This window comes from Pristis pectinata, chromosome 4 (assembly GCF_009764475.1).
Source record: "Pristis pectinata isolate sPriPec2 chromosome 4, sPriPec2.1.pri, whole genome shotgun sequence".
Classification (NCBI taxonomy): Eukaryota; Metazoa; Chordata; class Chondrichthyes; order Rhinopristiformes; family Pristidae; genus Pristis; species Pristis pectinata.
The window spans coordinates 100,565,011-100,590,136 of NC_067408.1; the positions used below are offsets into that span (position 1 = coordinate 100,565,011).

Genomic DNA, 25,126 nt, shown 5'->3' on the forward strand with positions numbered 1-25,126 from the left:
CCTTCTGGATTATATTTGCCAATGGCTAATTTTCTGATAAAATAAATTAATACTTATGTAAAAAGTAATCAAAAGAGCTAAAGGTTCTATTTATGTTAGAAAAGTGCACATTGTTCTGGCCTATAATTTAAACATAAACTGATCGCTCAATGATTGCCAATCCTTTGGATAAACGCCATTGCAGGAAGTGAATTGCATCATGCTAACAACACCTCAAAAGGCTCTTAGCAGTCTATGTCACATTTTTGAGGCATCCGGCTTTGTTACAGTTCTCTCTAGGTGCATCTTTGGGCTGTGCCAATCAGGAGTTGTGTGATCACAGTAACAAATGCTTTAATTCTTGGGTGTCTGTTATTCACTGAAGATGGTAAACTGCTTTTAAAACCAATAATTTTATTACTTCAATTGAGCAAAGAATTTGAACTATTCACGCACACAAGTTAAAATGAAACAAAGAAAAGAATTCTAAATAGCTTTAAGCTGACAGCTGCAATGTAGTTTATGCTGATGAAGGTGATAGCTATAATTAACACGTTGATTTATTTCCGTCGTGTTGACTCCTTGTTATCTTTCCTTAATATCCTCCTTCTCTAGAGCTAGTCTACTGATGTAATTCTAAAGTAATTTTTATGACCTAAATCAGCTCAACCCTTACCACTGCCAAATTTACATTACTCAGGTATAATCATGGTCTGGGTTTGTAGTGAGTTTTCTCATTTGTTAACGACTCATCTTGATTTTGATGGATTTTAACATTTTAATTGTGGTGATCATTATCAACGTCTTCAGATCATTCTTCAAACATCTGAGCCGTTGATTAGTTGTGGGAAAGTGTTTTTGTAGCAGATTTATTGGAAATGAAACCTTTTTATTGGCATGGGTGCTCTCACATTCCAATTAGAAGGTAGGAGCCAAATTAAAAGAGGAAAACAACCCAGTAAATAAAGAAACAACTGAGAAAAAAATCCAGAGGAGGAAGTGGTAGGGTCATGGAGAAAGCAACGCTGACTGAATCAACTTGCTTATTGTCAACATTCCTGCTCCTCAACAAAAAAGGGAAAATAGATTAGAATAACTTAAAAAAGAGAAGGGACAACTAGTTGGCATAATGGCACAGCCAGTAGAACTGCTGCTTCACAGAGACAGAGACCTGGCTCCTGTTGCTCTCTGTGTGGAGTTTGCATGTTCTCCCTGTCACTGCATGGGTTACCTCTGGGTGTTCCGTTTTCCTCCAACATCCCAAAGACATGCAGGTTGGCAAGTTAGTTGGCCTCTGTAATTTGCACCAAGTGTGAAGGTGAGTGGTAGAATCTGGTGGGAATTGGTATGAGGAGAAAATAAAGTGGGATTAATGTAGGGTTAGTGTAAAATGGTTGATGGTCAGTGCAGACTTGGTGGGCCGAACAACTTGTTTCCGTGCTGTGTTTCTCCATGTCTCTCCTTCATTAAAGGTGAAATGAATAACTGCTACTGGTGAACATTGCAGAATTCACGTCAAACTATGTGATTTATATTGTTGGATCTGAAGATAGGTAGGACTTCAAAACTTTGCTCTGATTCTTTGGTTATGATATTGCTTAGCTCTGTCTATTGTATACCATAATCATAGAATCATTCAGCACACAAACAGGCCCATCAGCCCACTGGTTCTGCAACAACCATCAAGTACCCGTTTGTACTAATGCTGCACTAATCCCTTTTATTTTCCCCACATTTCCATCACCCCACCTATGTGCTATGGACAATTTACAGTACCTAATTGACTTACCAGTCCACATGTCTTCAGGATCTGAGAGGAAACCAGAGAACCCAGAAGAAATCCATGCAGTCAGAGGGAGAACATGCAAACCCCAGACACAGCACTAGAGGTCAACACTGAACGCAAGTCCCTGGAGTTGTGAGGTCACAGCTCTACTAGTTGCACTAAGTGCACCATTTAGCATGTGGTCCTGTATTGCCACTTTACTAGACTGGTTTCTCATCATTTCTAGGTAGGCCTGATACTGTTCCCAACATGCCCTTCACTCATCATTGAACCAGGGTTGAACCCTCTTTAATGGTAATGGTATTGTGAGGGATATGCCAGGGCCATGAAGTTACAGATTGTCATGGTTTGCAGTTCTGCTGCTGCTTATCATCCACAACATCTCATGAACGCCCAGTTTTGAGTTGCCAGGATTTCTCTATCCCGTTTAGCACATTTGTAGTGCCTCAGAACATGATAGAGGATATCCACAAGGACTACAAAGCTTTCTTAACAGCAGCACAGAAGTAAGGGAAGTGAAGTGTTCTCTTTGAGATCAGTGGAGCAGAATGAGGAGAAGATGGCTTTGGAGCACCAAGGGACCTTGGAATACGCAAGGACATTGTGGAGGAATGTTAGAGTCATAGAATCATGCAGCATGGAAATAGGCCATTCAGCACAACTCATTCCATATCAATCCCATCTTCTAGCACTTGGTCCATAGCCTCCTATGCCATGGTGATTAAGTGCTCATCCAGATGATTCTTAAAATGCTGTCAGCGACCCAACTTGAACCATTCTCTCAGGTAGTGCATTCCAGGTATTTACCACTCTCTGGGTGAAGAAGGTCCCTCTCATATCCCCTCCGAATCTTCCCACCCCCCCCCCCCCACTTTACCCTAAATCTATGTCCTCTAGTTTTATCTACCTCTAATATAGGGAAGTTTCCTGCAGTCTAACCTATCTATACCCCTCATAATTTTATATACCTTAATCATGTCTCCTCTTAACCTACTCTACTCCATGTAGAACAGACCTAGCTTCCCCATTCTCTCCTCATAACTCTACTGCTCCAGCTCAGCCAACATCCTGGTGAATCTCCTCTATACTCTCTCCAGTGCTATCACATTCTTCCCATAGCACAGTGACCAGAACCACACGCAGTTCTCCAGCTGAGGTCTGACCAAAGTTTTATAAAGTTAGAGCATAACTTCCTTGTATCTGTACTCAATGCCCTGACTAATGAAGGCCAACATCTCATATGCCTTCCCAACCATGTTATCTACCTGTGTTGACTCCTTCAAGGATATATCGATGTGTACTCCAAGGCCCTCTGTTTCTCATTATTCCCTATGGCACAGCCATTGTTGTATAAGGATGGACAGGTTCACCACAAACATATTGAACAATGACCTTAGATAGTCAGGTGTTAGACTCCTTCACACTATCTTACAGCTATTAGTCCAGAAAACAGTCTCCAAACTGCTTCCAATGAATTACTCAATATGCCAGGTGCTATTTCAAAGCAGCAAAGAAGTGGTACTGAAGCAATTGTTGGAGCTGCAGGCTGACAAATCTCTGGGTCCTGATGATCTTTATCCTGGAGTCTTAAAAGTAGTAGCTGGTGAAATAGTTGATGCTAATTTTTCAAAATTTCTTAGGTTCAGAAAAGATTCCATCTGAACAAAAAATGGAACTGTCACTCCTTTATTCAAAGCATGAAACTATTGGCCAGTTGCTTATCATCTGTCATTGGGAAAATGTTAGAAGCTATAATTAAAGATGTTATAACAGGGCACTGAGAAAAAGTCAAAGTAACCGACAGAACCAACATGGTTTTGTCAAAGGGAAGTCATGTTTGACCAACTTACTGGAGTTCTCTGAAGAAGTAACATGTGCTGTGGTTAAACCTTAGGTTTCCAGGAGGTATTTGATAAGGTGCACATGAAAGATGATTGTGGAAAATAAAAGTGCTGTAGAAGGTAACATATTAACATTGATAGAAGGTTGATTGGCAAATAGAGAACAGGCATAAATGGGTCTTTTTAATGGTTGACAAGGTGTAATGAGTGGGGTGCCACATGGATCAGTGTTGAGGCCTGAACTTCATATAAGTTGCTTGGATGAAGGCACCAATGATATGTTGCTATTGACACAAAGATAGGTAGGAAGGAAATTGTGAAGAGGTTGTAAGGAGGTTACAAAGGGATTTAGCTATGTTGAGTGATGGGCAAGGATCTGGCACAACGGATTATAATGTGGGAAGAAAAACCGAAACATTTTATCTACTTTTTATTTCAGTCTTTACAATATGTTTATTGATTCCACATAAAGAATACAAAGTACGTGAATCATAAAAAAGATAAAATAATACTAAATACATTGTCTTGAATCATATTTAAAATCACAATACCCCATAATGATAATCAAAAATGACAATTAATTAATAGCGATTAAATTGGAATAATTTTATTATAAAAATAATCTAAACCCACTACCAAGACCGAAGCTGTTTGGTTAAAAAAAAGACACAGAAAATCCCTCATCACATAATGACACTAGCCAATATCTGTACTTTAACAAAATCAAAAGTTTTGAAAATAGTTCAAAAAGGTCCCCACAATGTTTGAAAATTTAGGTTAGATTCAGAAATTGAACACGGATCTTCTCTAAATTTAGGTATGACATAACATCACGTAACCATTGAACATGAGTAGGTGGAGTAACTTCCTTCCATTTAAGCAACACAGTCTTCCTGGCTATACGAGAAATAAAGGCGAGAAATATATGTAGATCAGAAGTCTCCAAAGTTATGCCTTTTTCTCCAACAATCCCAAATAATGCAGTCAAAGGATTAGGCTTAAAATTTATTTTAAAAAGCACAGAAAAAGTTTGAAGTACTTCTATTCGGTATTTTTTAAGACTCGGACATGTCCAAAACATGTGAATTAGAGAAGCCTGTCCATTGTTGCATTTATCACAATAGGGAGATATATCCGAATAAAAATAAGATAGCTTGTCTTTGGACAAGTGAGCTCAATGGACCACTTTAAATTGAAGGAGAGAGTGACGAGTGCATAATGATGAAGTATCGACCAATTTAAAAATTTAATTTCAAGTTTCTTCAGAGATTGAAATCTGTAAATCTTGTTCACAGGCATCTTTAATTTTGTCTAAAGAACCTTACTCATTCCTAATAACGTACCATAAATATTAGACATTGAGCTATCATAAAAAGGTTGCAAATTAAAAATTACATCTAGTAATTTTTTGTCAGGACTCATACGGAATATATGTAATTGAGATCAAAGAAAGTCTCTAATTTGTAAATATCGAAAAAAATGGGTTTTTGGTAAACTATATTTAGTTGACAATTGTTCAAACGAAGAGAGATTTCCTCCAACAAACAAATCATGAAAGCAAGTAATACCCAATCTGTCCCACTCTTTAAAAACTATATCAGTCATAGGAGGTTTATCTACATTTTGAAAGATTGCAGAGTTTTGAGGTACAGAAGGATGATTCTTAAAAGGCAAGTATTCAAACACAGCAAATAATTAGAAAACCTAACTGAATGTTACCATTTAACACTAGGTGAATTGAATACAAGATCAGGGTGGTTATAGGACTATGGTGAGACCATATTTGGGGTATTATGTATGCTACTACGCTACTGATGACTTTATTTAGGGAAGTACATTAATTCATTGGAAGCAGTTCGGAGACTGTTTTCTGGACTAATAGCTGGAATGGGCAGGTTTTCTTGTCAGGAAAGGTAGACAGACTAGTCTTGTGTTCACCAAAGTTTAGAAGAGTGAAAGGTGATGACTGAAATATATAAGATTCAGAGTGGATATGGGGAGCTCGTTGCCGCTTATAGGAGAATCTGGAACTAGGCGTTCGCTATTTAAGAGAGAGGGGTTCGTGGCTTCACTTCATGATTCCCTATCAGTGTCGCTCTCTTCACATCCAGTGGTGTTTTTCTGATTTACTTTTTCCTCACAGCCTCAAGTAGGGCAGAGCTGATTGGTGTTCAGCTGATTTATTATCCACTAGTTCTGTTTGGTTTATCAGTACTCTTGTCCAATTAGGCAAAATAGTATCATTTACTTTTTTTTACTGCTTGTTCACAATCAGTGTGTGCATTTCCATATAACATGTCCTGCAGATGAGAGGATAGACAGTCAACATAATATTTACCAATAATTCCATCCTCTTATCCAAATGCTAAAGCCACAATTGTAAGCTCTAAAGTATTTTAAAGTGTGTGGATTTGCTCAGCATATGCTGTTATATGTACAATCATTGCTTTGAAACATTAGAGTGATAAAGATTGAGGCTCCTTAGAATAATAGCGATCGATGCTGTAATACATTTGCTCATGGAAACTGCTTTGACATCCTCGATGTAACAAGCAAAATGTTGTGATTTCTATTCCTAACACTCCACTCTCCTCAAACCTGCTAGGGTGTTCATAATTTTTTAGGCTATTTCTTTCACAAGTGCTGCTACATCTCATACATATATGTCCAGTGCTCCTAAAGTCATTCCTCTTTATCGTTTAATTCTTGCATCTCCCTTTGGACCTGCTCTCAAATGCTCAGAGTAATGTTATCCATCTTCTTTGTATGGCAGAGGGATATCCATATGCAACCCAAGAGATATTTGCATTGAAAATCAAAAACAAACTGCAAATTGCTGGAAATCCGTAATAAAACAGAAAATGCTGGGAATACTCAGTAGGTCAGTCTGCATGTATGGGAAGAGAAACAGAGTTAATATTTCAGGTTGAACACCCTTTGTCAAGTATTTGCACTGATGTGAGCTTACCACTAACGTGTTATTATTTCACTTCTTTACTGATCTGACATGTTTTCTGACAATCTACAACTGGATTATTGAGGTTTTTGAAATTTATTGTGGTTAGGAGCCTCATTAGTTGCTTGAGCAGTGACAAAGGATCATTATTGCAGATGAATGTGATTCAAGGCTACTTCTTGCTGCTAAAGAAATCCCATTCATACAAATCACACATTCATAAGTTGCATTGTCTTGTGAGCTCCCTGCCAATTCTTCACTTAGAAGTATGATTTTCTCTCTTTTCAGTGAAATACTTGGCTCATTCTTTAAGATTTAAAAAGAAAAATAGGGCTAGCAACTAATAATAGAGAAAGAATACATGCAAAAGATGGTAGGAAATGCTTAGTTGTTGTTTTTGTAATTAACTTGTATTGAAATTGTTCTAAACATCTATGTTTGTAGCTTAGACCCAAGATTTTAGTGATAAATCTGCTCCTAGTATTTGAATGCCACTTTTGCTATAATGATTGTTTTAGACTAGCAATATATAGATTAAATATTAATTAAAAAGTGCTTGTCCCACTGAATAGATTATTTCTTTGAACTTACAATCTAAGGGTTAAACCACTGCTGATCATAATGTTCTGATTTGGATGTTGTTTTGCATCTAATTAGTATGTAAAATAGTGGTTTCATTTAAAATATGCTGAAAGCCTTTAAGGAGCAACAATATAAAGATGTAAACTGCTTCAGAAGGAGAAATAAATAGGTTTCAGATCCGTAAAATATTCAAATTAATGTAGTCGGTTTAACATCCAGCTGTGTTTTCTGTGCCATGTAGTAGTTTCATCTTCAGCAATTGAAAGCTTGCCGAGGATTCTCTGCACAAAACCAGGCTGTGGAATTTGCACTGAGAGGATTTAATTGCACTAACTCATTCCTTCCTACAACAGTCTGTGACAGTCCTCTCTTCCCTCAGTTTCACACTACTTGCTCTAAGCAGCAGGCTTTACAGCCCAATGTGGCATCACTTGATTGCCACTTTAAGATTCACCAGGTCTTCAGTTTTTTTCTGGGATTTGAGTCAGCTTGTGTTTAATTTTATTGTGAACAAGGTGAATGCAAATCCTCTGCCTGTTATTTTAATGACAGTGTTAACCTTTTAAAACAAAATGGGTTACCACTTAAAACAGCAAAAGCATCTCAGCCCTTGTTTACATCACTTTTGGTTTCACCTTTGGCTCAGTATGAAAATTTGGGGAGAGAAAATTGGCACAGAATTGGTCAGAGAATCAAGCAGGACATAAAACAAGTTGACATTTAAAACATGACTTAGGTTTGAAGATGTGAATGTAAACACCACAAATAAAAATCAGTGGTGTTGAAATTCACAAAACTGCAGATGCTGAAAATCTGAAATAAAAACAGAAAATACTGGAAACTCTCAGCTGGTCAGAGTTGACATTTCAGATATATTTTCCAGTTCAGAAAGAAGTTTGGATGCACCCTGTTAGTCATTTCTCTTTCTCTTTGATCCTGATGCTTGCGCTGTGTCACTGAAATGCTTCCTTTAGGTAAAGCAGGTAGAACAATAACAAGCAAAGGACTCTGTACAGAAGGCAGTTTAGTAACAGCATCCCCCACCCTCATTCAGGGAGACTGGTGTCAGTATCCACCATTTTACTAAAACAGGCTGGTGAAACTATCCCCCACCTCTCAAGCCAAGGTCCAGCATGGTAGGCTAGTCCAGAAGGTAGAACATGTGGGATCCAGGTGAACTTGCCAATTGGGTACAAAATTGGCTTGGTGGTTGGAGGCAGAGGGCGGTGGTGGAGGGTTGTTTTCCAGACTGGAGGCCTGAGACCAGTGGTGTGCCACAGGGGTTGATGCTGGGTCCACCGTTGTTTGTCATGTATACTAATGATTTGGATGAGAATGTAGATGGCATGATTAGTAAGTTTGCAGATGACACCAAGATTGGCAGCAGAGTGAAGAAGGTTGTCTGAGGATCTAGATCAACTGGGAAAGTGAGCAAACGAATGACAGATGGAATTTAAACGTGAAGTGATGCATTTTGGGAAGTGAAATCAGGGCAGAGCATACACAGTGAATGGCCGGACCCTGGGGAGTGTTATTGAACAGAGAGACCTTGGGGTACATGCACGTGGTTCCCTGAAAATGGCAACAAAACTAGACAGGGTTGTGAAGAAGGTGTAAGGGATGCTTGCCTTCATCAGCTGAGGCACTGAGTACAAGGGCTGGAATGTCATGTTACAGTTGTACAAAAAGTTGGTTAGGCTGCACTTGGAGTATTGTGTGCAGTTCTAGTCCCACACCACAGGAAAGATGTGATTAAGCCAGAAAGGGTGCAGAAACGATTCACAAGGATGTTGCTTGGACTGGAGGGCTTGAGTTATAAGGAGAAATTGGATAAGCTGGGTCTGTTTTCCCTAGAGCGAAGGAGGCTGAGAGGCGACATGATTGAGGTATATAACATTATGAGAGGCGTAGACAGGGCCGATAGCTAGAGTCTGTTTTCCATGGTCGGGGTGCCTAAATCCAGAAGGCACAGGTCTAAGGTGAGATGGAGGAGGTTCAAAGGGGATCTGAGGGGTAAATTTTTCACACGCATTGTAGTTGGTATCTGGAATGAGCTGCCAGAGGAGGTGGTGGAGGCAAGAATAGTAACGACATTTAAAAGATATCTGGAAAGGTACTTGAATGAGCAAGGAATAGAGAGATATGGAATTAATGCAGGCAAGTGGGATTAGTAAGGTAAACATAGATTCAGTGGGCCAAAGGGCCTGTTTCTTTGCTGTACAAGTGTCTATGACTCACTAAGGCAGACAACTGAGAGTATCCCCCACCGTACCAAGGTTGGCTGCTGACAGTATCCTCGACATTACTAAGGCAGGTTGGTGACAGTAGCCTCACTGCACCAAGGCAGGTTGGGGAGACTATCCCCCATGTTAGTAAGGGCTAGTCAGAGTATCCCCTACATTGCAGAGGGTTATGAAAAGTATCCCCCATGTTACAGAGGCAGGATGGTGAGATTATAGACAGGGCTTTGACTTGTGGTCCTGACCCCCTGGCGTTCAAAATCCAAAAGTTACAAGGCTGCTACATGACTGGACATGTTTGCCCCAAAGTCTGTGACAGACAGGGTAAACTGTGAAGCTGATGCACTTTAAGAAGTGTTTGCCCTGAAACACATCTCCATGGCAGCCACAGTGCACGAGCATAAGGCAGACCTGTGGACAAAGAGAATGGGAAGGGAAGTGTGAGAGGAGGGCACACACTGGTCTGCAGTGTTTGTGGCCACACACCTATCATCTCCCACACACGATTGCCAGCATGATCAAGTCTCATGCCACAAGTTGCCCCAGGGCAGCATGAAGTACAGGCTCATTAAACCACTCATGTCGTAGAGTTAAGATCACAAACTTTTGTTTATATTGTAGTAAGCTGAGTGGAATTTAAGTAGTGAATTGCCTTTGAACCATTAGATTGAAATCATGCTGTCTAGCATTAGTACTAAATGCATTTTAATTCCTCATATGGTGCTGAGGTAGAAGATCACCGTGTTCTTAATGAATGGCAGAGCAGGCTTGAACGACCAGATGGAATGCTCATGCTCTTATTTTTTATGATTAATACATTGTTTAACTTAACAGGCAAAGCAAGTTCATGGCATTTTTCTCAATGCAATTTAACCCAGATGTTTTGTTCTTCATCTGTAATTTTCCTTTGAGATTGCACAAGGACATGATCATGTATGACCATTTCTTAAATATCTTTCCCAGGGTGGAAAAATCCCCATCCGATGGACTGCACCTGAAGCCATAGCATACCGCAAGTTCACCTCTGCCAGTGATGCATGGAGTTATGGGATTGTTCTATGGGAGGTGATGTCATACGGAGAGAGGCCTTACTGGGAAATGTCCAATCAGGATGTGAGTGACTTCTGTGAATTATTCTTTTGAAAATGGCTTGGGTGGAGTTAGGAAGTCAAACATGAGCATGGCAGGTGACCACTCGATTCTGTGTCACTGAGAATAATAGAGGAAGCACGTAAAGAATACTCTCAGTGCTGGAGAATAGTTTAAACATCTTATTGAAAACCACAAATGTAAATTGGAAGCAAAATGTAGACATTCACAGTACTAACAAAGGTTAGGAAAAATGATAAACCAGAGAACCATGCCTGCCCTATTTGTTTGAGAAGATGTAAAATTTTTGCTGTAGTTCCTTAGAAAAGGTTATTACTGGCCCCGAGACTAGTTGCCCTTTTATAATAAGGAGGGGTATGGCATTCCTGTCAATTATTGCAACAAATCACAAGTTCAAACCTATGATTCCTTAAGTGATGCAAACCCAATCTTAAGCTGTTGGGAAAATGGAGCGGAGAATAAAAGAACAGTCAAAGTAGTTATTAATTTTCTTTTTGCAAATTACAGGCATTATAAAAACAAAGTTATTTTGTCTGTGACTGGGGTGAAAAGTCCTCCGTGTTTCTGTTGACCCACTCAGACCATTTCCTCCGGGTCTCCCAGTAGGAATCCAGTATATCAATGTAAAACATCATGGAAGTTAATATTCAGCAGTTTTCACTGTTGCTTTGTGCCATCAAATAAATATATGAAGTGTGTTTTTGACTAGGTTAGTGCCTGTGTTAATAGAATACACAAGAGAATTTGGGAAGAATGCATTATGAAGTTGCACAGGAACAGGGCAGGTTGGAAAATATATCCCTCTGTGATGATACATCAAGGCCAGGGTACAGCAAAGCATACATCACTATCTGAATTCTGTCTAACATCATAAATTGTGTACATGAAGTTTTCCTCTCACAGCATGTAGGGCGTGTACACCAGCATGTGAGGCACGTATAAGTCATTCTAATTCAAGAACTACATTCCTCTGTCAGAACTAGGAGATCATTTGCGGTTCAAACTGTTTTAAAAAGTCTCCTGGAGTCCATCGCAGGTCACCATGACATCCATTGCTCACAAAAAAAACTATTGTTTGAAAACATTGAAATAACCTTTACATTAACAGCCTTTAAAATATCAAGAGGCAGGCCTGGAAAATGTATTTCTTAGCACAATGTTTATGAGTACTATGTGATACAATTTCTATGAGATCATTCTTTTGTTTTAGAAAATTGGTACTTAACACCGAGGATAACAAAATCAGCAATTTTCTTCCTGAGTCCTCCATGTTCTTGATGCACTAACACACTGCAGCACGCAGACAGATGTAGTGATATATGTAGAATACAGGCCCAGGCACCTTTTCCATGATTTTTGTTCATGTATGTGTGGCCCATGAACTGTGGGCCATTCATTGCAGAAGTGGACATGCACAACTAATATGGGAACCACTACATTGTTGGTTAAAGGGGACCTCCCGGGGCAGATCCAAGACCTTGGAGTCCCATGTTGGAAACCCAAGCCAAGTGGGTTCCAGTTACTTTTACCCATCAAGAGTGTTCCATTGCAAATCCCACATTCCACAACCCAATAATGAGTTCAACCCCCAGTTCCACCAATCAGGAAAATGACACTTATTTCCACCCCTAACTGCAAACTCACCAAATCTCAACCAATCAGGAGCCTCACCATAACCCATTCCTGATAGTGAAACTGAACCTCATTGTTCTCCAAACCTCAAACCCCATTCCCCTCCCCTCCCCTGAAGCCTAACCTCGGTTCTACCATGTGTGCTTGATCTTCACCCCATACCCTTGGCCAAACACCAATCCTCCCTGCAGACAATAATAGCATCTCCAATCTCCAATAATCTGTTCTCAATATCTTGACACTCACAAGACTGACATCCTAGTGGTCTCATTCCCGTCACCCAGAGCCATACACATTTTTAGCCATACAAATTTACAGCTTTTCCTTCATTTACTCTCTGGAGACCCTAAAGGAAAGGCCTAACAGCAGATAATCTGTACAAGGTGTAATCAATAGTACAAGGTGTTTGACACCTGTCCACTATAGAAATTTGCATTGGCATGCCTGTGATAAAATTTATCCAGTCCCACTAATCTCTCCTCTCTTTCTTCCCCCCCTCTCTCTCCCTTCTCTCTCTCTCCCTTCTCCCTCTCTTGCCCTCCCTCTCTTATCCCTCCCTCTCTCCCTTTTCTCTCTCTCCCTCCTCTCTCTCTCTCCTCCCTCTCTCCCCCTCCCTCCCCCTCTCTCTCCCCCTCCCTCCCTCCCCCTCTCTCTCTCCCTCCCCCTCTCTCTCTCCCCCCCTTCTGCTTGATGATATAAATATTTTTGACCTTTTCCTATTTACACTCTTCCTTGTTGAATGCTTTCTGATCTCTTATCATCCTCTTGTCCACTTTAATTCAATTTGCAATTTCTCTTCCTGGCAACCTTATCCCTTTATAGAAGTTGCTCTGGACTGCAGCCAACTTTTATTTCACTCCAAATACAAATTAAGCACAAACACTGGCCTCAGTGAAGTTTATTTGAAATTATGGTCATGTGAATGGGATGATTTGGGGTGGGGGGGGGGGGCGCGGTGGGACAGTGGGTTACAATATAAAGCAGGGAATATTACACCTACTGACTCTGCACCAGATGTCTCCCGAATAAGGAAGCTTTTAGAAGCTTTGTTCATCTGGATTTAAGCACAGCAGTCTTAGCCTTACTTCATGCCAGTGGAGTGTCTGTCTTAAAGTCCAGGACAAACACACAATTTTTCATGGTTGTTTAATTTCACCATGTTGCTTAGAGCAGTCGAGTTCCACTGTGCTCCAGCGGTTCACTGAAGTTGCCTTCTATTTGAATCCGTGTTCAGGTAATTAAAGCGGTCGACGAAGGGTATCGGCTGCCGCCCCCCATGGACTGCCCAGCTGCCCTGTATCAGCTGATGCTAGATTGTTGGCAAAAGGATAGGAACAACAGGCCCAAGTTTGAACAGATTGTCAGCATCCTCGACAAGTTGATTCGGAATCCCAGCAGCCTGAAGATCATCGCCAATGCTGCAGCAAGGTGAAACCAAACAATTCCTTCTTTAGATTAAAAATAGGATAGAAATTTGTTCTCTGTGGTGCATGCAAAATGTGGAAGGCCGTATCTTGTGCTGCTAAGCTCCCATTCTCAAATTTGTTTCCATTAAGTTTCAGAAACCATGTTCAACACCAAAACATTCCTGCATGATGCATTTAACACGTACAGCAGAGGAAAATTTTCCTCAGTTTAATATGTATGGTTTCAGTTTTCCTGGGATCAGGAGTCGGATGCTGATGCACACCAGCAACTTTACATTTGGATAGATGAACAGTGCTCACCATTCACAGTCACCTGGGATATGGAGGTCCACTGAAAACGTTACCCAGAGGGAGATGGATTCAAGGGGGACGTGCATCTTCATACACCACTGCAATTCATTCTGGGAGAGGCTAGGAACAACGGGAGGAGAGGATGGGGTTCATAACTCTATTTAAATAAAACATTCACCTCTGCCCAAGTCTTTTTTTCCCAATCTTCCTCTCAAATCCAGAATTTTCTTTGTTGTTCCTACATTTTCACCAATTATAATGGGGTATTTAATTTTAACACAAATGCCATTCTCTGTTCAAATACAATTAATATATTATAAAAATATTAAGCTTCAAATCCCAAATTGCATATTGGGCCTGCTCCACTATTACTTTTTTGTAATATGTGTAATTTGAATAAAATGATTTAAGGGTTATAGAGTATACATAAATGAAGCTGGTTTTAAGTGGGTTCCCCAGGGTGTGGAAGCAGACTGTTGGTATGGTAATGCATCAGTTATGTAGTATAATAGTATGCAGTTTAGTGCCAGAGGCACAGATTTAATCAAACATGATCATTCATTTGAATGTAACTCATTTTGTAAAATAAACCACTAACAACAGGTTACTGCTTCTCCATCCATGTGTGTGGCATTCAAAATCATGTTTGAAACCAAGCACACAAAGTTGATCATTTTTATTTGTACTACAGATTTAGGGAGGGTATGAACACCATCCTTAAGTGTATAGTCTGAATAAAAATGACACTTGCTGCTGCTTCATGCTGCTTGTTCATTCTCCTACCATGATTGCTGCCTTCTAGAATGAATCCTGAATTAGGTGGACACACTATTATGTCAGACAAATCTCACCCATACTTGACTGGAACATCAAAATAGGACACTTCGTTAATCAGACACAGCCTCAAAGGCCCTTCACACCTACCATATGATGAAAAGAGTATTACATGTTGTGATAACATGAGTTTTATTATTTGACACCGAATGCAAGGAAATGGGAATATTTAAGTATTTATACAAATAGATTATATAGGTGCCAGTGCTTCTTATTTACATTTTCTGGCAACTCCTGCATTTCTTCCATTTTTCTCCAGGTCTAATTTCTGTCCTACTCATCTCTGGTTGCTACCTGAATTTGTCCCTGAATTTTCCTATCCTCTTTGCTGGTGCTAATAGGTGACGTTCTGAAGGATAGGTCATGTGCTTTTCCAACCATCCCTTCATATGCACAAGGTTTTCTTTCAGTGACCCATCAAAACTCTGCCAGAAAGGACAGTTGAGAGAGGGGAAAGATTTCAACCAGAGCCAGTAAAACATGTGATGTATTAGAATGAATTAGTTGGGGTCAGCACTTGTAGAGGGCCAAAGCCAGGTCCTATGCCAGTGGTGGGCGGCATTGATGGTGGGCATTGATGGATACAATTTAAGTATCATTAAAGGGGGTAGATGGGGAATAAATTGCAGTCAGTTGAGTGTTCTTAAAAAGATTGTGTCCGTGGCTGTTATTTTCATTTCTGCAAAATGTGCCACAGTTTTATAAGCTTAGTTCCCAGAGTCAAAGATTCATACAGCACAGAAACTGGCCCTTCAGCCTAGTGGGTCTGCACTAATCATCGAGCACCCATTCACACTAATCCCATTTTATTCTCCAACATTCCCATCAACCTCACCCCTCACCACCACCCACTGCCCCCCACCCCCCACCCCCCACACCCCCCCCCCAGATTCTGACACCTCCACACTAGGGACAATTTACAGTGGCCAATTAACCTACCAATCCTTGGGAAATGGGAGGAAACTGGAGCATCTGGAGGAAACGCACATGGTCACAGGGAGAACATGCAAACTCCCACAGACAGCACCAGAGGTCAGGATTGAACCTGGGTCACTGGAGCTCTGAGGCAGCAGGTCGACTAGCTGTGCCACTGTGCTGCCCCAAAGGTTGTAAAAGGTTGATATTCAAATTAAAGACTGCACTTAATATACCCTTTTATTTTTAACATATGTTCAGATAGCTACTGCAATTTGTGTTAGCCAGAATTGGTTCATTTTCCACTCCACCCCCAACTTTCAAAAACTTAGCATTGGTGATTTATTAAAGGCATTAATGGCCTGGTAGGAAACAGCAGGACAGCAACTCAGCTTGTAAGAGCAGTAGAGAGAAAAACATCCCTAATTTGTCTGTTCCTGTCTAAATCAATAGGATGCATGACCCAGTCAATAAATTGCATGGTCCAGGCCACAGACAGGCATCTGGGTCACATGCTGATGCATGCAACTGTTCCGGAATATACCACCATTCTCTAACCCTCACATTGAAACAACATAGACTCTTCACAGTTAGATCCAAATTCCTTTAGACTTCTAAATTGTCCAGATGTCTTCCCTCAGGAGTGGGGAGAAAAGTATCTTTGCAAACACTGGGCAGTGAGAGGGTTGGGGGAGCAATTTTGGCATCCCTAGATTTTATTCACAAGTTTAGGCAAACATTGCAGTTTTAATATAAGTAGCTGCACACTTTGTAAGTGTATTTAGATTCGGCCTAACAGTTCCCAGTTTCAAAGGCTGTATTTTTTTTAAGAAAAGCTGAATTCTTGACTTTATTTATATTTCAATTTTCAAGCATTTTCCTGCTTTCAACACTGAAGGCTAGAAATGGCAATGAACAATTTTGTCATGGAAATCCCTGACAGACTCCTCCCTCTTTCTATTTTATAATGTTTATAGAGCTATTGATAATAAATCGGTTCTGTTGGGATAAAGCATTTACTATAAGTGCAGAGTCCTGATAGAATTGCTGATCATAATTCCCAGTTAAGTGTATTTGAATTGGACCAGGGTAACAACAATTTCTTTTTAGTAAATCTCTGAATCACATGTGCTATGTCCTTAATAGCAAAGTAAGTTTGATTTTCCCTTTGCTGGGAGGAGGACCTATTGCTCATGTTGGAAGTAAATTTCTTTAAGGAGAAACGCAGATTGACTCAGACCAGATTTTCCCTTGATATTGATGTTACTGATCCATATTTCTAAGAGTTCAGTTAGATCTCTATCGGCAATTTTACCCTGGAAATCAGGGTAAAGGTCAAGCAAAGGGATAATTTATTATTGAGAAATGTCCTAAAGGAGAAGAAGGAGAGATAAAGATTTAGAGAAGGAATTTCAGAGCTTAGGATGTAGTCCTTTGAAGGCATAGCCGCTACTGCTGAAGTAATTTCAAATCAGGGACGTTTAAAGTAGCCAAAACTGGAAAAACTCAGATTGTTGTTGTCCATTCACAGGATGTGGGTGTCACTGGCATGGCCTACATTTAGTGCCCTTGTGAAATCAGTGCAGAGCCACTTTCTTGAGCCACTGCAATTCCCCTAGATAGGACAGATAAGAATCAACCACTTTGCTATGGATCTAAGTTGCGTACTATCAGACCATTTAAAGAAGGCAGATTTTCTTCCCTAAAGGACTTCAGCAAACCAGATGGTTTGTACAACAACCTGATATTGTCATTGTTATCATTACTGATACAAGTTTTTTTATTCCAATTTCTTTTAATTAATTGAATTTAATATCCCCAGCTGTCCTTGTGGGAATTTGATATTCTATTGCCAAGTCTTTTGTACAAGCCTCTGAATTATCAGTCCAGTGGCAAAGCCATTGTGGGACTGTATACCCGAGAGCTTGGAGGGTTGTAGGCGATTATAGCGATAGGATAAGGATAATGGAGGGTGAGACTTTTAAAATTGTGAGCTAGAAATTCATATGTGCAACACAAGATTAATCATATCATAGCTCAGAAAAAAATCACGTTTAACATACCATTAACCAATATTACACATGGTTCTAGGAGAGTTGGTGCCAGTAGTTAATGCTGTATGGACTTATTAGTGTAAGTTTTTCTTGGACCCTCACCCTGTTTTTCCAATGTCCATCTTGCTTGAATGATATCAAGAGTAGTGCAATGTCCAATGTTCTATACAAGGCGAGATCATGCACCATGCTGGTCTTGAGAGTGACTGGCAGTATTCAATCTCGGAAGACCCAATTTATAACAACGCTGAGAGGTCAAACTGAATGTTATTTAAATAGTTGGATACATTTCCTGATGTCATAGACACAACTATCTGCCAAAGAAATCTCAAATAGACTGACCCGAAATGGGATCCCAGTCACGCCAGCCTGATTTATTTTCACCAGGTGATGTCACCAGGAAAAGTCAGAAGAAATTCCTCAGAAATAGAAGTGATATAACATTATCAGAAGCATAATCAGTAAAGAACAGCTAAAAAGAAATCTGACAGAAGTGGTAGCACTGGAAAACCTTCTATACCCAACCTTCACAGGGAGGCACCCTCTAATCAACATTTCCTGCAGGTTCAATGTCCAACCACAAGGCAGTCACCTATGATCTCTGAAAACCTTGTCCAACCTCATAGATGTACCTGAACTGCTCTCATAGTCAAAGTCTTGGTCACTTTTGTTCTCCTCACCTTACCATGGGGTCCTTGCAGGCTGTCTCTGGGGATAAATGCTAGACTTAACAAACCGCTGCCTTATAGAAGTGAAAAAGAACCCAGTCAGTGGTGGGGATCCTTTGAGTTTTGGTCAAGGCATCTTTTGCATTGCACCTGGAAGGGACACTTGGCTGCATTGCAGAGCTCATAAAAGTGCAGGGATGCATGAAGAGTACTCGTGCCCTTACAGACACCTCCCTGGCAATTTGCCTTTGCACAAGGAAACTGCCTCCTGTGCACACTGTTTAGTCAGAAGTCCATTGAAACCTCTTATACCTGGGATGACCTTGCCACCCGTCTTCCATCATTGTAGCATGCAGACATTCCTTAACAACACTCCCGGTAGATGAAAGAGTCCTGGTTGGATTCTGATGTGATCCTTTAAGAGCTGCTTCATGAGGTCTGAGGTGTGAGGAAAGGTGCTACTATCATGGGAAATTCAACTCCTAATTTCCCCTGTTCCTAACCCTAATGCAAGCACAGGTTTGGAACTGGCATTGGCACTAATGAAGTTCGTGCCACATGCATGGATAAAAGCTTCAGTAGCTGAATGAGTTGAGGGAGGGGTGAGCACAGAATTGGGTGATGTAAAAGAGGTAGAAATAAGTAGTCCAAAACTCAAATATGACATCAAGATTGCAAATGACCTAAAACCTGATGATCTTGTAGGAATGGAGTCTGTGGCCAGGACAAGGAACAATAGTTTTAGATTTCCTAGTATTTGGCTGAAGAAAATTTCTGCATGTTATTTACTGGACATCAGACAAGCAGAGGCTCCTGAGAGATAAGGTGGTGATGAAGTAGTCCATGGTGTCACCATTGTAATGTTGCCCAGTGTTGTTGGAGACACATTGTCAAATTATGCTTTTATTTCTAATACATTATAATATGGCTGCAGCAGAGCTTCCAAGCTCTTTTTATAAGATAAGATCTTTATTAGTCACATGTACATCGAAACACACAGTGAAATACATCTTTTGCGTAGTGATTTTTGGGGGGCAGCCCGCAAGTGTCGCCACGCTTCCGGCGCCAACATAGCATGCCCACAACTTCCTAACTCGTATGTCTTTGGAATGTGGGAGGAAACCAGAGCACCCGGAGGAAACCCACACAGACACGGGAAGAACGTACAAACTCCTTACAGACAGTGGCCAGATTTGAACCCGGGTCGCTGGCGCTGTAAAGCATTATGCTAACCACTATGCTACCATGCCATACCACTCATTCAAGGTTAAACCTAACGTAAACCAGGATTAGATATTAAAAGTATCAGGTTATAGGGATTACAGGTAGTCCAGAAAAAACTGTGAAGTTTTTGGACCTCTTGAGTTAATAGATGAAAGCTGGAAGTTAGAGACAGAGAAATAGAACCAAAAGAACATGCTAGAGGAATGAGGTGCAGAATCCAGCAGATGCAGGAAACCTGAAACAAAACAGCAACAAACAATAGGCTGGAAGAACTCAGCAGTTCGAGCAGATCTGTGGAGGAAAGAAATTGTCGACGTTTCAGATCGAAACCCTGCAGCAGGACTGATTCCTTTCCTCCCACAGATGCTGCTCGACCCACTGAGTTCTTCCAGCAGATTGATTATTGCTCCAGATTCCAGCATCTGCAATCTCTTGTGTCTCCTCTGAAACAAAAGAGAATGCTGGAAACACTCGGCAGATCAGGAAACATCTGTGGAGAGAGAAAAACCGAGTTAATATTACAGGTGAATGACCTTGCATCAAAGTGGCCAGTTCTGACTCAAATGGGAAAGGCTGGTTATCTGGAGTAGGACTGCAGCATGCCTGGATGGAACATGAGGTGTTGTCCGTTGAGTTTCAGTGGAACAGTACAGGAAGCCCAAAACAGAAAAGACACGATTGTAGTGAGATGGAGAATTAATATGACAAGCAACTGGAAGCTCAGGATCATCTTGATTTATAATGCAGAAGGAGGCCATTCTGGCCATCAGCCCATGCCAGCCCCAATAGAGCAAACCCATCTGTCCCATTCCCCCTCTCCTTATTTCCCTTTAGCTCTGTAACCTATTCTTTCCCACTTGCCCATCAACTCCCTGATTGGTCTGGCACTCACCTTCACCAAGTGGTAATTTACATATTAAATTAACCCACCAGCTCACCTTCAGGATCTGGGCGGAAAGCAAAGCAGCCAGCAGAATCCACACTGTCGCAGAGAGTAAGTGAATTATAGGTCCCAAACAATATGTCGGATCAGGATTGAATCCTGATTCCTGGAGTCATGAGGCAGCAGTAGTAACTGCTGTGCTGCTATACCATCCTTATAGGGTGAAAGAGGGTGTTCTGCAAAGTCATTTTTCAATCTATGTTTGATTTCTCCATTGTAGAGGAGACCACATTGTTAGCACCAAATACAAAACACCAGAAATGCAAGTTAGTTGGCCTCCAACCTATCAGAGTCATTCAATTCCCTTTGTTCTCACCACTTATCTCCCTCTCTGCAATTTGAAGTACACTCACTTTCCTACTTTTCCAGTTCTAATGAAAGTTCATTAAACTGAAGTGTTAACTGTGTCTCCCTCTCCATAGATGCTGCCTGATTTGTGGAATAGTTCTAGTATTTTCCGTTTTGTATTTCAATTTTCCAGCATCTGCAGTTTGTTTTTTTGCTTTTCAGCTAATGTAAAGAACATGGATTTCATAGTGATCATATTATGATTGCATTCACTGTAATACACAACAGGGAGGAAATGCAAAACAGGTATTAAGATTTCAGATTTGAGTAAGGCAGACTTCTGCATTATAGGTTTCCGACCAGTTGTACATATGATCCAGCCAGCTCTATTCATGAGTAAAACCCCAGTCAAAGCCCTACTATAATACATTCTAAGTAGTGCCTTTATGAATGACTTTTTTCTTTTAGTTTTACGTTGTCCCTGATCCTTTTAGTTTCTCTGCCTGTTTATTCCTAAGGGGTACCAACTAGTTCTGTATAATATTTAACCTTTTTTTGAGGCCAAAGGACAGAAAAATGCAACAAAACAGGTCACAAAAACTACAGAAAAGGAATATGAAGAGGGACTTGCAAGTGATACAAAACTTAAAACAATTTTCTTTTATAATAATAGGATAAAGAGGATGGTCAGGAACAACATGGGCCTCTTAAAACAGATAATGATGATATTTAAAAATATAATAAAATAGCAGACATGTAGAATGGTTTAGCAGTTACAGGAGAGGAAGGGGATAACATAACTAGTGACAGTGACTTGATAAAATTCAACATAAGCAAAATAAAATGGTGAAGATAACAATGGTACTGCAGATTGACAAATCCCCGGGACCAGATAGTTTCCATTCTAGTCTTTTGGAGGAAGTAGTTGAGAACATTATAAGTACTCTAGAGTACTCTAATAGTTAGAGTACTTATAATGTTCTCAACTACTTCCTCCAAAAGACTAGAATGGAAACTATCTGGTCCTGGGGATTTGTCAATCTGCAGTACTCTAATAAGTACTCTAACTTTCAAACCCTGTGGGGACCCTTTTTGAATTATTTTCAAAATTTCTGATTTGGGGACTAAACTGCAGATATTGGCTGACACTGTTATGTTTTTTTAAGGTTTTTCCTTGCTGTTTCTTCTATCTAACAGCTTTGGGTTTTGGTAGTGGGGGTAGATTTTTTTTGTAATAAAATATTTCAATTTTTTCTTTCCTTATCAACTAACTACTATATGTGACTATTGATTTAGAGTATTGTAATCCTAAGTACAACTTAATACAATGTATTCAGTAGTATTTTTACTTTCTTTTTTTGATGCATGTACTCTGTATTTTTTCATGGATTTAATAAAAATATTGTAAAGAGAAAGTACTCTAACATTATAAGTACTCTTCAGGAAATGGTCCTTTAGAATAGAAAATTGTGCATGTCATTCTACTATTTAAGAAAGATGAGGGAGGGAAACATATGTTGGGAAATTACTAGGGTCTATAATTAAGAAAAACTTGAGTACCCTGAAAATTTTCATTTGAACAGAGAGAGAGAGAGACAGCAGGAATTTGTTATTTGTCATGCCTGAAGATCCTAATTGAATATTTTAAAAAGTAGCAAAAGTACTGAACATTGGAGTGTCTCTGCACGTTATTTATGCAGATATTTAAGGAGCATTTGATAAAGCCCCTTATAAGAGACTGTCAGCTTAATTTAAAGTTCATAGAATTATTGATCTGGACAGGAAATTAACTGAGAAACAGCAGATAGATCATGAGGATAATAGGCACACACTCAGATCTGCAGTAAGTATCTAGTGAGGCTTGCAAGAGTCTATGTTGGGACTGAAATATTCACCGAGTTCGATAAAAGGATGGAAAGCAGGCATCCAAGTTTGCTGATGATACAAAGATAGGCAACATTGTAAGCAGTACAAATAGAAAACAAATTACAGGAAGATATTAGTTAATTGAGATAATGGGCAAAACTGCAACAAATTAATTTTGATATATGACAAGGGTTAGGGTTAGTGCATTGTCATCCATCTTGGTCTAGAGATGAAACCACAAGTGACTGTTCACACTTGAAATGAAATTGGGAAAACATTTGCTTGGAAAAGGTGTAGAAATATGAAACTCTCTTCCGCAAATGGCAACTATTGCCAAATTATTGTTGATTTTAAATTTGAGATTGATGGATTCAATACTAAAAGCTACTATAAGATCGAGGAAATGTGGCAAATGGAGATGGGTCACAGATCACCTATAATCTCTTTAAATGGCAGAACATGTTTGAGAGACTAACTGCTCCAAAACTGCATCTACCTTTTCACTAACAAGTTGGAATCTCATCACTTAGCATTAAGATGAATGTGAGCATGCACGCTGATAAAATTTCTCCAAAACAAATAGACAACCTTCAATCTAAATATAAAGTGATCAATATGGCACGGTGGCACAGCTTCAGAGACCCAGGTTCAATTCTGACCTCTGGTGCTGTCTGAGTGGAGTTTACACCTTCTCCCTCAGACTACGTGGCTTTCCTTCAGGGAGTCTGTTTTTCTCCCACATCCCAAAGACGTACAGTTTGGTAGGCAAAATTTTTCCAAGTGTGGGGGGGGGGTAAATGGTAGAATCTGGTGGGAATTGATGGGAACGTGGAGAGAATAAAATCAGAGTAGTGAAGAATTAGTGTAAAAATGGGTGTTTGGTAGCCGGTGTAGACTCAGTGGGCCAAAGGTCCTACTTTTGTTCAGTATGACTCTATGAATACAACCCAGATATGTCATCACAGATGAGACATAGCAGGCTAGTTAAGATAGTGAAGAAAGTAGTTTTGTATTTTAGAGTACTTCTTAACCCTGGATTCAGATTTCAGCAGTACAGAAGTGACTTTCGGGTTTTCAAGCAAACACTGGCCATATCAAATGAATGAAGCTTCTGCAGATCTGCTGGCAATATTACGGCAGGCAACTGAAAGAAATTCCTGTAAGCGTTTATACTGTGACTAATCTGTATGCTGCTGAACAAATGATGTTTGTACAGATTGCCGATCCAATAATGAAAAAAATGTCTGAAATTATGTTTTAAAATGCGTTGTGTTTAATATATGATAAAGAAAACTAAATTTTTCATAGCTAACAGCTCATTTGTAGAAACATTTATCTATCAAAAAGATGTAATCAATTGATTTGTTTTCACAGTTATAGCCCTTTTTAAAGTAACAACTTATTTTCTAAGAGAAGAAGATGCATATATCCATATACTAATTGACATATATCTATAAATATATTGCAGTATAGGTGTGTGTATATTAAAATGTGTATATTGTATATAAACTGATCTGGAGTGAATGCAAAGAAGATCCTCGCTGTAAGACCAATATTAAAAGTGAACCCCTTCACATTTTTGTGAAATACATAAGGAAGCAGATGGTTGCTGACTAAACAGATACCAGGACTGGCAGTTACATGAGAGCTGTGTGCTACTCAGGGAGCTGTGAGCCCATATGTGAGGCTCACTTGAATGTAATTCCTACAAGCTGTGGGACCCATCAAAAACATGCCCTACGTTCTAACATTGCTGTGTTGCAGCACTTAATGTACAGCTTGTAGGTGACATTTGATGAATTGAGAAGGCCTTTAACTCTGTAGGAAACAGAAAAAGATTGCCATTAATACAAAATGCTTTTTGCTTAATTACCTCAGATTTTATTTCCCTAGATGAAAGCTAAACACCATCTCTAATGTAACATGCTTATGCAATCATACCAGAGCAAAATTCCTGTACCTCAACCCACCTGTTGTGCCAGACAGAAACAGCACAATTAAAGCATGCAAGATATAGGAGCACCAATCTATCCTGAAACAAGGCATGAAGGGAACCCTTTTGCAGACTGTCAGGCCATAGATTTAACTGGATGGGGAGAAAGTTTGAGATAACGTGAGGCCACAGACCATGTGTTGATCTCCAAAGTAAGGCTTGCTGTCTGCTTATGAAGTCTCTGATGGTTTGCAAAACCCTGGGATCATCCAAGAACAACATTCAATCTTCCCTTTGGTATTGGTTTATTATTGTCACTTGTACCGAGGTACAGTAAAAAATTTGTCTTGTATACTGTTTGTACAGGTCAATTCATTACACAGTGCATTGAGGTAGTACAGGGTAAAAACAATAACAGAATACAGAGTAAAGTGTCACAGCTACAGGGAAGTTCACTGCAGGTAGACAACATTCCTGCACATTCGAATTGCTGTACCAGACTATGATGCAACCAGTCAGGATACTTTCAACAGTATATCTGTAGAAGTTTGTTAGAG

General features: G+C 39.9%; 1 protein-coding gene across 1 annotated transcript in view; it reads left to right on the forward strand.

The window, feature by feature from the left end:
* The window catches only part of LOC127569856 (ephrin type-A receptor 3), a 218,258-nt gene that overhangs the window by 180,235 nt on the left and 12,897 nt on the right, over positions 1-25,126 (forward strand). The window contains exons 14-15 of the mRNA XM_052014841.1: positions 10,348-10,497; positions 13,361-13,554. Of these exons, the coding sequence (XP_051870801.1) occupies positions 10,348-10,497; positions 13,361-13,554 (344 nt within the window). The remainder of the gene's footprint in view (positions 1-10,347; positions 10,498-13,360; positions 13,555-25,126) is intronic.